This window comes from Hetaerina americana, unplaced genomic scaffold (genome assembly GCF_022747635.1).
Source record: "Hetaerina americana unplaced genomic scaffold, ioHetAmer1.1.p SCAF_85, whole genome shotgun sequence".
Classification (NCBI taxonomy): domain Eukaryota; kingdom Metazoa; phylum Arthropoda; class Insecta; order Odonata; family Calopterygidae; genus Hetaerina; species Hetaerina americana.
This window is the reverse complement of record NW_027287483.1, coordinates 1,303,628-1,317,076: the sequence shown is the minus strand read 5'-3', so window position 1 is coordinate 1,317,076 and position 13,449 is coordinate 1,303,628. Positions and strand designations below refer to the sequence as shown.

Sequence of the window (13,449 nt, the reverse complement as noted above, 5' to 3'; positions counted from 1 at the left end):
CATTTTCCTAAGGTGGAATGAGACTTCTTCTTTTTCTTTAAATAAGCCATCATTTCTGTTTTGTCACTTTTGTTTTCAGGTGCTAATACTCATGTCATTTCCTCAATTGCAGAAAACATGTTCACCTAAATGGGAGTGTGGATTCTATGGAGGAAGGATTTCAAGTGTCTTCTACCTCAGTGTATGATGATTATCGCCAGAGGGTTGCTGGTAAGTTGTTTACTTCTAAGGTTTCTTACCGTTTCATTCACATTTATCAAGGCACCATCCAAAACCTATGTTGCTAAATGAGTTAACATATATGACAACTTTGTGCTTATCAATTATAAAATATTGATGACCAAGAAAAATGAGGATTACTCAAAATAGAATTGGATTATTTTGATGCATGATTTTCCTCAAAATATATTCTGATGGTCTATAATTCTCATGTTACCTATAAAAGCTAATAGTCAACTTGTTCAGTTTAGGAAGTTTAGTATTATGCAATGATAATATATCAGACCCTTGCTTTTGCATAAAATTATACTTTATCCAAGTGTTTGGTAGGTATGTTAGCTCATTGGGTAAAATTTCTGGTTTTTGGCTTCAAATGTGCATTATGACACTGGGCAATATACAGACTTGTACTCATGTGGAGTGATATTCTGAGCATTAAGCTGTCCTCGGGAACCACAGACAGCAGAAAATACTGAACTGCTAGGCTCCCCTTCACCATAACATGTAAATATCACATTTAAAAGAGAGTAGTACGAGATAAGCTCTATCATCACCTATCAAAACAAATTGCAGTTATATTTTATGAGTGGTTCCAGCTGATTTCTACTTTAATCTCAATGTATCATCATTTGAAATCATTTAAATTTTATACCTATCAGTTTTGGTTTCTCAAGAAAGTATTCAAATCACTTCAACACAATATTGAAATGAAAGAATAACTCTGTGATTCCACCCAAACTTAACTAAAACACAACCTTGGTTTCAACGTTGGACATCATCATCTAGTGATGACGACCAACATCAAAACCAATGTTGTATTGAAAAGGTTTGTATGGAATTGCAAAGTTACTTCTTTCATTTCAATTTGTTGAGTAAATTCTAAAAGTTATGCTTGAGGCAACAAATTACCCAAACAAAAGTTAGTAAAAGCACTGAAAATATTTCACCAGAACAATACTGATGTTTCTAATTTAATTTTAGGTGTCCATTTTCCAGTTTGTGATTCTCTCTCATCCTGTCACTAACAAATTTTTAGAATCAGAAAATACTTAGTTATTTATTATTATATCATATATATTTTTGCAGTTACATGAGATTAGAGGAATGACAAATTTTGTAGAGAACTGACCTTGGAAGGGGTGTGTTGTGTAGGTAAACCCACCATTTGTATTTGATTTATGGCAACACAATTTATTTTTTAAATTAAATATATTGAATGGAATGTTCCAATGAATAGTGTGCATGGCTTTGCATTTTATATCAAAAACAAGTTTTTTCATTAATGTTCTTCTGCTGCAGTCACTATCACTCATGTAATTTGACATACAAGGAAAGCTGCTAAAGCAGGGGGTATTCATTGGCGTTCCTCTTTTCTTTTATACCTCATACCCTTATATATTTAGTCCCTCATTTCAGTTGAATTTGAGTAATCATGGGTAATGAAGTGGTAAATATTTCTATCCGAAAATGTCATTTTCTTTGGTTTTACATGCAATTTTTTGTGATTTTGTATTCTTGTGAAAAAAGAGTAGTTAAATTGACACACGAGTCTCTTTATCAACCAAATCGGTATTGAAGCATCCTTGGAAAATGTAGGGACAAAGCAGTCACGGGACATAACTGGTTGTGTTAAAAATTTAACACCATGTGCACCTCAGTTTAAAAATGATGACCAAGTTTAAGTTTGAGACAGCAAAAAAATTGTGCTGTATACATGTGTACATGGTTTGTATAAAAAATATCAGGAAAATTTCAGAAAAATAGATTTATTTCAGATATTGGTACAATGCCTCACAATTCTTCAAAGTACATCCATGAAGTGTCTTTTCCACGATACGAAAGTTCCCTGGTTAGTTGATTCTAGAAGGTCCTTAAGGGTACCCGTACAAGCTTCTTTGATGGTACTTAGGGTCCCATTATGATGTCCTTTGAGGGAGAATTTCACTTTTGGAAATAGGAAATAGTCTGCTGGTGCCAAGTCAGGACTGTAAAGGGGTCAAGGATTGTTGCAATGCCATTGCAGAAGGTCTTTGCAAGTAGGCACTCGACTCTGCTTTTGGTTGTCTATCAAGACCTTCGGGACCAGTTGATACTGATACAATCATTTTGCAAACTTAATCGGCTGTCTGAATTCAGCACTTCATGCACCCATTGCATGTTATCGTCGGTTCTTGACTTTGACGGCCTTCCAGCACAGGGCTCATCATCCACACACTATCGCCAATCTTTGAAGAGCTTGTGCCTCTCAAAAGCTGCAGTTTTTGACATGCTTTCATCCGTGAACACTTGCCGAATCATGCCCAATGTCTCCTCAACTAATTTCTCCAGTCCAGCACAAAATTTGATGGCATAATGCTGTTCATTTGTTCACTGTAGTTTGCACTTGAGACAAATCACTCGGCAGAAGTCCAAACATGATCATAAAAACATGATCGCGCCTGAACGAATGCTAGCAGATAATTGGCGTCTGGTGCGTGTTGAAGGTCAGAATTCCCACCACCAAGCCTGTGCAGTGCAAGCATGCTGTGAGGTAGAGTCAAATTAGAAAAAAATTGTTTCTGAACCTTTTTATACAAAGTTAGAACTCTGAAAATGGTACAGGGGGAAGAAAATTTTTTCTGATTTGCAGAGCCTATGATCTGGCAGGAGCCCAGTTATTATGATGATGACTTGCTTTGCAGTGTACAAAGTGACAATCTGAAAAGTAAGAATTTCAGACATGAGCATCATATCTGTATTGCATCCTGCATTGGATGATCCAAGAATAAGTGCTTTTGCCACCGAATACACAAGTTGACCTACGGATTATTTCATATGAGTGTCCGTAGTCAGCATCAGTGAGCAGAATCACTTACGACTGATCCCATTTCCGGCACCACAGGAAGTTAATAGAAAAGTGAAGTTAATGCCCATATGCATTATGGCGCATGTTGACAAAATGTTTTCTTTCAACTAATGGGGGAAATGAAATTGGATAGCAGTAATGTCCCTTGCTGCAAGACATGGGCTTACATTATTGCATTTACTCAATGGAAGCTCGTGACAAGTACTACAGGGTATGGCAAAAAAATCTGGACAAATTGAACAGTTTTTCCAAATATTTTTCATTGCTAAATAAATGTTAAGAAAATTTGTTGTACTAAATTGTTTATATGGTCATAAAGAACAAATTTATTCAATGTATCCCCCACTTGCTTGAATGAAGGCCTCTATTTTCAATCTGAAGCATTCACCGGCCTGTTTTAACGTGCCATGGTCCATATTGGCGAATGTTGTTTCAATAATGGCTCTCGATGATGCAATAATAATAATAAATTTATTGGTCCTGTTGATATGTTAGTACATATATAGGCCTTGTCAAATATACATTAAAATAGTAGTATATATTACAAGATTTAAACATCATACAGCAATATTAACAGTCATTTAAACAAGAATTCTTTTACATTGTAAAAACAATTGTCAAGTAAATATTTTTTTAATTTAATTTTAAAATACACCAGTTTTTGCTCATTTTTTATTTCTATTGGCAAATTGTTAAATAATTTACAACCCATATACGTAGGCCCATTGCTGAACATAGAAAGTTTATGAGAACTTGTTACATAATTGGATTTTTTTCTGGTATCATAGTTATGCACATTTTTATTTGTTTTTAAGTTAAATTTACCTTCAAAAGTTTTTACAAATAATATGGATTCATACATATAAATGCAGGATAGAGGCATAATCCTCAGCTTTTTAAATAGGCCTCTACAGCTCTCTTTTTGACTAGCATTACAAATTGTTCTTATTGCCCACTTTTGGAGTTTAAAAATTCTTTCAGATGGAGGGGAATTTCCCCATGCCACTATGCCATATTTCAATCTGCTATAGACATGTGCATAATATAGACTTATGGCTGTGTCAGTATTCGTAAGTTTTTTCATCCTTCTGATTAAATAACAACCAGAGGCAATTTGAGATGCAAGATTATCAATGTGACTATCCCAACTAAGACATTCATTTAAGAACAAACCAAGGAATTTAATACCTGTTGTACGTCCTAGACTGTTGTCTGTAAACTTAATGTATGGACTACAGTCAATTTTCTTCTGTGGCGTATGAAACAGCATATAGGATGATTTACTCTTATTTATTAGAACCTTATTATTAGAACACCAACTCTCCATGTTTGTGACAGCTTCCTGAGCTGGTAGAACCACATTTCCTGCCTGCTTTAACAGATGATTGGTATCGTCTGCATACATGAATACCTCACCATTTAATGAGTTTGGCAGATCATTAATGTATAACAGAAATAGCAGTGGCCCCAGAATGGATCCTTGGGGAACCCCTCTAATAATCTCCTGGTAGGAGGATGACCATTTTTTCATATTTGCACTGGAAATAGTTACACATTGCATTCTCTTTGTCAAGAAGGACCTTATTAATTTGGTTGCAATACCTCTTAGTCCATAGCAATGGAGTTTATGCAGAAGAATTACATGGTCAACAGAGTCAAAAGCCTTTCTAAGATCATAAAATATACAAAGTGTCTTGGCGTTATTATCTATGCCATCAAGAACAGAGTCAATAAACTTGTATAAAGCGAGCTCAGCAGAAAGTCCTTTAATAAAGCCAAATTGGGACTTTGATAAAATACTGTTTTTTATTAGGAATTCCATTATTCTGTTTGCAATGACAGATTCAAGTATTTTTGAGAACACAGAAACTTTTGTTATCGGGCGGTAATTGTCCATTACCTCCTGATTCCCACTTTTGTATAGCGGAATGACTACTGAGAATTTCAGTTTGTCAGGAAATACACCTGATGATAGAGAAGCATTTACTAAGTGAGTAATGGGAGCTAAAAGATAATTGCTACATTTCCCCTTAAGGAGTGAGCAGGGAACCTCATCCCATCCAGCTGAGTCTTTTTTGCTAATTTTTTTTATGATTAGTTTCACTTCTTGTTCACATGTTGGGCGAAAATAAATATTACTTGAAATTGAGATGACGGAGTTTTGTCCTCTATATAGTTGGGGAGCAAGATTTAGAGGCAATGACTTTTCAAGGAAGTTAAGAAAATGGTGATTGAAATGGTTGGCAATATCATTGGGTTCAGAAACCAGTTCTTTTTCACAGAAGACAGAGTCAATAGAAAATTTTCTCTGTGATTTAACAGAGTTATTATTGATGATTTCCCATGCTGCTTTGGTTTTGTTTTCAGAAGAATAGATGTAGTTTACATTGAAATTTCTTTTTGTATCAATTATTAATTTGGAATAGTACTTCTTATAAACTGAATACTGTTGTTTTAAATTCCAAAGAAACTGCGGGAGATGCCGCAACAGTAACTTTTAACGGAGTCATCCGTTGTTTTACCTTGATATCATTAGTCTCTCTATATCTTGACCAAAGGGACTTTAATTCCCTTGAGATACAAGAAATTTCTGGGGTTACCCAGGATTTGTAATGTGGCTTTCTTGATTTGGTTGGTTTTAAAGGAAAGCAACCATTGAAAGTGGAGATGAAGATGTTGAGGAAAATGTTAAACTTTTCATTAACAGAATTTGTGCCATACACTAATTCCCAATCTGTTTTTTGTAAAATATTACAGAATTCTTCCATTGCCTCTTCTGTGAAGAATCTTTTTTTAGGGCGAATAACACTGTTGTTTAGAGCTTTTGAAACAACTGGTACATTAACTGATGTTATTAAGGCCTTGTGATCAGAGAGATGGGATTCTATCACAGTACCACAAGTGAAAGTCAAGTTTGTGAATATGTTATCAATTATAGTTGCACTATTCATCGATTCTCTGGTAGGTAGGAAAATGGTTTGCTTTAGATCAAATGATGAGAATAAATCCACTAGTTTGCCCTTCTCATTATCATTTTGACTTAGATCGATATTAAAATCTCCACATATTATCAGGAATTTGGTTGCACAAAAGGATTTCTCTACAACTTTAGCTAGATTAGTTAAAAATAACTGTTGATTACCTATTGGTGATCTATATAGACTCATTACGTAAATGTGCTGCTTTTCGATGAGGAGGTCAACCACACAGCATTCAAAGTCCTTCTCCACACACAAATCATCCGATATTTTACATTCATTGGAACATAAACCATTTCGAACAAAAATAAGGACTCCACCGCATTTGAAGTTCTGCCTACAGAACATTGCGGCAATGTAAAAACCATCAATATTCACAGTAACTAGTTCAGCTGGCCTGAGCCAATGTTCGGTGATACAAACCACATCAGCATTATTCTGATTTATCAATAACTCTAAGCAATCTATTTTGTTTCTAATGCATTGAATATTTAAGGTTAATACTTTTAGGGGCTGCTCTAGTCAGAGCGATGCACTTTGATTAGAAGGTACACCAGCTGCAGGACCATTTAGTTTACTTTTCGTATGGTTTTTGTTGAATCTAAACCTATCAATTTCTGCATTTTCTGGCCACAGACTTAAGTCAAGGACATGGCTTAACATAGGAAAATCAACGGTAATTTTAAATGAGGCATATGGACCCCGGGCGTTTAAAGTCTCAACAATCACGGGAGAATTCAATTTTTGTTGCAGATAATCTTTAATCTCCTTATCTTTAGTTTGCGGTTCGAGCCTCCAAACATGGATATGTAAATATTTGGATGTCTGGACTTTTTAGTGACCCTTTCAACCATGTTCCACACATATTAGTCCAACAGATTTAAATCAGGGCTTTTGGGAGGTCAGTTTCTTTGGACCAAAACATATCAATGTTGTGCGATGTTCAATTTTCCACCAAATGACTTGTGTGGGCTGGTTCACCATCCTGCTGGAAAACGTACGATCTTCCAGATGGTCAGTTTCCATCCACGACATAACTAAACTTGTCAGAATACGTAAATGAACATCTTCGTGGATATTTTCACCTTTGTTGAAGAAATGCAATGACATGACAGCACTCCCACTGGACAGATCTCCTAGCACGTAAACGGTAGCTGGAAACTTTGTTCCCTGAAACAACGGGGAAATCTTCAGGGTTGTGGGCGAGCCAGCAGTCATTTTTACAATAGGTTTTAGCATCCACAGTAAATATGTATTGGTCAAAAAAAATCTGATTCATCCAGCAGCATTATATTTCAAGGAACACAAAAGCAGGCTGCAATATTCAACTTGCTTTGCCCTTGGAGCTTTGGAAAGCCTTATTTTAATGGTTTAAGACTTTAAGTGGAGGTCCTATTTGACGATTCAACGCAGTCTTTTCACTCACAGGAATAGCCAATGAAAATTTTTGAAACGATTAATCTGGATCCTCAAAAATGAGCTCCAGAGTCCGGTTGATGATGTCAGGCATCCTGACAACACACTCCTTCAAATGAGTTTTCCTCCCTGGTGTTGCAAAATTGTTGTTCTGTGCTGCAATGGAAGTGAAGATGATTATGTGTTAGAGGAAAGTAACAGCCCTAGGAAAATAACTGTGGAAATGATTTTGTAGCAGTGATGATGAATTTCTGTGATTCCACCATGGATAAACATCGTTATATGTGTATCTGCTATTTTTTTAATGTAACTTCAATTTTCTTCATTTTAAGTGTTAACTTCAAAATACTTTGGCCTTTTTTGTTTGATCCAAGTATTTTTCATAAATTCTTAGCTGAAAAAAAGGTGCATATTATGTGTCTGTGCATCGTATCAGCTTAGAAATATGGTAATTAAATTGAAGTATTTATTTTACATGTATAAAATTTAATGATTCATGTCACTGTGAGTTATAGAAATTAGTTATTAATAAGGAATTTCTCAAAAAAGTATCAAGGGAAACTTAGTTTACTCACTTTCATTCTTCATGGCACATTAGGCCAAAGTGCAGTGCTTTTTTTACTGTAAATGGATATTCTCATTTCAAATGCCTTATTGATGAAAATGACTAAACCAATGTTTGCTGAGTTTCAGTAAGCTATTGTGTTATTGCTGTTCCTTAGAAAAAATGAAAAGTTAAAAAAGTAGGTATTAGCCCTATTTAATTATATTGAAGCTCATATAAATTTTTTTAAAGGAGTTTTTGTTGGTGCAATTTGGAAAATTTATGCGTTATGCTGAAGAAGTTGGCAGATTTAACCAGCTCGGATGCTCATAATCTTCACATTGTCGCCATAAATCTTAAAAGTATGCACATTAATGAAGGTTTTAACTCACTTCCTACAATATACAAAAATAAGTAATTAAAAAAATTGATATCTGCACATCAAGGGAATGATATTCTTTATGGTTAAAGAAATTCTCTGTCACAATTTAGGTGTCATTTTTCAAATATACCACATAAACCAATGAAATGCAATACATTCTCCAAAAATATAATGAACCGATAATATGAAGGATATAGCGTTTCATCTTATGATAAAAATAAATTATATCTAACCATTGTCAAATAATTGTTTGTGATTAGTACGCATCATCTGCTATTGAAATATTTTCATATGCAGTATTTCTCAGCCCATTAGATTGCTCACACAGCATAAGATAACTGTGATTTTTTTGGGTTATAATTTATGAAAAATTCTATAATCATACCGAAAAGGATCAAAGCATTTTTAACAATTTATGCTAAGAAAATGTTACTGTGATACTAAAAAAATAGCTACTACAGAAACCTTAATTCATCGTAGAATCCCAGAAATTCATGATCATTTCTGCTAAAAAAATTTTATAAAGTTTTGAACTGTAGGTGTAAGAAATGTATTGTAAGCAAGATGAAATCCATGAGATTTGTAGGATATGAGAGTTCTTTTGGACATTCCAAAACATATCTTGAATATACCATTTCCTCTGCCACTGCCTTACTGATTACAACCTCCATATCTTTTCTTTTAAGATCATTAAAATATGGAATTCCTAGAATTCTAAAGCATATCCCTCTGTTGTAACACCACAACAAACATCAAGATAGATGATCGGTTCTGCTCAATGCTTCTATAACCTAAGAACTGAAAATTAAATGGCTTATTTTATTTGAGGATGCCTGCCCATTTAAGTTCATCTGTCTAGAAACTTCATTGTAGTGAGTGAACCCTGTGATCCAATGTTGTATGAGAATCACCTTGAGTTTTTAATGGCATATAATACCATTACACAATCGCAGCATTATTCAAATAATGATATCAAAACAATATACTCCAGACCTAACTGAAAATTAAGTAATTAGGTAATGAGAACATTATATTTGCTCTATAGGATTATCTCTTCCTTTAGGACTCATGGAACATGAGGTTGCTGCTGCTTCAATCAGTGAAGATGGAAGCAGTGAAATTCATAAGAATAGCAGGTGTAAGAGAGTTGATGAAGATATAAGGGGTGACAATGGTGGGGGAGATGTGGGGAAGAAGGAGGAGGCAGAGGAAGAAGGGGAAGAGAATGGTCCTGGCCATATAGGACCTGGCGAGGGAGCTGCCAACTCTCAGGTCAGAAAAGATTCATACTTAATTTACCCCTATTCCAGGTGTACTTGAAATACCATTGCACAGTTATCAGGAAATGAATATTGTTCATGCCTTCTTTTCTTTATATTTCAGACAAGAATCAATGCAAGTAAGCTGACTGGTGCTGTGGGATTAGTATACTTTTTGTGCTAAGCACTTATATCTCTAATTATGCATTTTTGTTTGTGGCCATAATTGAAATACTTATTGAAGTAGTGTTTAATCTTGTCTACATACTGTTATTTTTCTATTTCCAGATCAGGGGTTGTTGGATCACCAGGAATTCCATCGACTTGCATTTTCTTTGGCAGAGGTAGGGTATCATTTTCTTTTAAATTTGCAATGATATAATGCTATAAATATCTATCCATGAGATACTCACTAATGCAAATACTAATGCAATCATATAAGAGGTGCTACCCAAAATTTCCAAAAGTTTGAATATTCCATCTAAACCAAAAGTAGTGCACTAAGTGACTCTTGGTGCACATTCAGCTGCTTTTAGACCAAGTTTCATCACCATTGGTGCCCCTTTTTGTGTGTTATTGCTGTCTGTATTGCAATGTGTTCTTGTTCTTCTGCGATATCCAAATGGTTGATGCCAAGCATCAGTGGATTTGCATCAAAATATGTTTCAAGCTCAAGAAAACTGAAGCTGAAACCCACCACATGCTGAAAGAGGCTTTTGGTGAGCATGCCTCGAGTGAAGCGAGAACATTTGTGTGATTCAAGCATTACAAGGAAGGCAATAAGTGTGTTAGAGATGACAAACATTCAGGTCAACCGTCAACATGGAAACACCGGAAACAATCACAAAAGTGGGTGAAGTGATTCACAAGATAGAAGACTGACAATTCACAATATTTGTGAAAGCCTTGGACTGTCCCAAAGAACATGGTATTTGAGCGAAGGAAGAACAGTTGGGTGGTTCTAGCATTTCAGGGAAGGGTAGAAGTGTGTGGGGTAACAAAAATTGAGGTTGACCATCTACATGGACAGCACTGGAAACCATCACAGAAGTGCATGAAGTGATTTGTGAAGAAGGAAGGTAGGAAATCCATGATGTTTGTGAAAGACTTGGACTGTCCTATGGAACATGAAATTTGAGTGAAGCCAGAACATCTGATTGTTTCAAGCATTTCAAGGAAGTCTAGGAGTATGTGGAGGATGGCCAACATTCAGGTCAACATGGACGACACCTGAAACAATCACAAAAGTGCTTGAATTGATTCAGGAGACATTAGGCTGACAATCATCTATGTTTGTGAAAGACTTGGACTGTCCTACGAAACATACCAGTAAATTCTAGCCATTCAGCTGAAAATGAGGAGGCAAATGTCCCCATCTTTTTAACTGGAACCAATGAGATCGGATTTAGGTGTATCCTGAGCTGCAAGAAAGAGTTCAAGATGATGCAGGCTTCCTTTCCAGAGTAATTACGGGTGATTAATTGTGGGCCAATGGTTATGACTGTGAAATGAAGCAGCAATCACCCCAGTGGAAGACACCATCTTCTCCAAGGCCGGAAAAAGTGCCCTAAGTTCATAGCAACATCAAGTCAATGCTGATAACTTTTTTTGGCATTCGATGGGTTTTTACGTATGGAGTTTCTTTCACCTTGCCACACTGTCAATGGAAAGTTGTACTATGAAGTTTTGAAGAGACTGAGGTATCCAGTGAAAACAGCCCAATTTGTGGAAGATCAAAGATTGGTTGCTTCACCATGACAACTAGCTTAGGTACGCCTGGTTTTATAGTAAGGAATTGCTGGCAAAAAACAACATACCAGTAGCCCCCACCCTCCCTACTCTCCTGACATAATCCCATGCAACTCCTACCTCTTCCCAAAAATAAAAATTGGTTAAAAAAGTGACGTTTTGACTACATCGAAGAGAACCAAGTGGAATCGCCGCTGATCTTCAGCACCCTAAACACCTTCGTACATCCAGGAGTTCTTCCAATAATGGAAATATTACTGGGATGATAGCATATGTGTTGGAGGTGACTACATTGGAGGTGGTAGTGGAAATTAGGGTTTAAGGTGAGTTTTCTGCTTTTTATGAGAAAATTCTTGGAAATTATGGGTAGCACCATTTGTGCTAATGAATATGTTATGGCTACAGCCATGATGATGGATGAAAACACAGAAAGGTTTTGATCCTTCTCACTTCTGTGCTTGCACTAATAACTTTCATTTAAAAAAATTACATGTGTGTATATGTGTTATTATTTTTTGTCACCTACTCTTCAACCTAGGTTTTTAATAGAAATGCTACAGTTCTTAGCTTCTTCTAACATGACACAATCTGACACCCCACACTACGAGAGCTGTTCTTCAATTCCACATCCCTTTTACCTCCCTTTAATTTGTCCAACATGTCCATTATCTCCAGTTCCTCTCATATGCCATTTTTACCATTTCCTTGTACGTATTAGTTCAAAATCATAGGTTTTCCTGGGCATCCCTGTAGTTCTCCTCTTCCTTATACTGCTCACTTTAACTTCATCCACCACATTCATATGAGTAGTTTGACAAATGTATGGGTTAAGGATAAGTTGCCTATCCCTTCAATCTACTCATATCTTTTCTAATACATTCATTAGTTCTACACAATTTCTCTGTCAAATGCCTTCTCAAAGTTTACAAAACAGGCAAAAATTTCCTGATATTACATGTTCCTTTATATTGATCTGTTTATCTGATTTATAGTTATCCCTTATTGCTCTGCGTCACGTATACCTTTCTCATCCCTCTTTTGAAAGTGATCATTCCCCAGTAATTATTTGCCCTTGTCTCCATCATTTTAGTGATGATCCTAAATGACACTTTTGCTACTTGAGAAATCAAATTTATTGTTTGGTCATCTTTACAAACAGCTGCCTTTCCCTTTTTGGAATGGGAAATAAAACAACTAATGAAATATTTTGACCAAATTTTTTCCTTCTCACAATCAAATCTGCTTGAGTTTATCTATTTACATCTCTATTTATGTATAAATTTACTGGCCTATTCTCTTTACCATATGCATCCTGTCATCTATCGCCATCCATTTATTTCCATCTCTCTTTGACTCTTTCTTGTTTCAATTAATAATATTCCTGGCATACTTCTAATAGTGGGTTGCACATATTCATGTATATGTGTATTTATACATACATGCTATATGTGTACAGTGGCCTAGCAGTTGAAGAATGAATATTAGTCTACCGTTGTAGTCTGCATGGAAGGGAAGTGAGGGTTTAAGGATTTTGGTCAATGTCTGGGGAGCATAGGCAACATTGTTTGCAGAGACGATCCCCTCCTACCCGCCCCACACAATTCTACTCTCCTAACCCTGACTTCCCTCCCTACATGCATAATAGAGCACTACGCCAACAGTTAACTCATTATTCCCCTGAGGAAGGGGCTGCCTCCTGGTCTTACTTACCCTTTCTTTGTTCTTTAATTTGCGTACATTCTTCTCTCTTCTTTTATGCTTATTAATCTTTTATCTGTGGAAAATTTCTGCTTTTTTAAATGATCTTTCATCTATTTAATTAGTTTGTATATTTCATTTTATTTCCATAGAGTAATGGAGGTTTTAAATCAATTGTTTTACACTTTTGACTTATAATTCCTTCTTTTCTCATGCATTTTGAATTAAAAATATACTCTCCTGATTAAAAAAAAATTATACAGATCCTTCCCCTGAAGAAAAATATTTTTGAGGATTCAGCAATTTATTATGGTAAAAATTCTTATATAAACAACAGCATATATGCCTCTGAATGCATG

General features: G+C 35.6%; 1 protein-coding gene across 1 annotated transcript in view; it reads left to right on the top strand.

Moving 5' to 3' along the window:
* LOC139698419 (serine/threonine-protein phosphatase 4 regulatory subunit 2-like) overlaps nucleotides 1-13,449 on the top strand; it is a 36,707-nt gene that overhangs the window by 17,487 nt on the left and 5,771 nt on the right. The window contains exons 4-7 of the mRNA XM_071597320.1: nucleotides 113-210; nucleotides 9,448-9,656; nucleotides 9,768-9,783; nucleotides 9,932-9,987. Of these exons, the coding sequence (XP_071453421.1) occupies nucleotides 113-210; nucleotides 9,448-9,656; nucleotides 9,768-9,783; nucleotides 9,932-9,987 (379 nt within the window). The remainder of the gene's footprint in view (nucleotides 1-112; nucleotides 211-9,447; nucleotides 9,657-9,767; nucleotides 9,784-9,931; nucleotides 9,988-13,449) is intronic.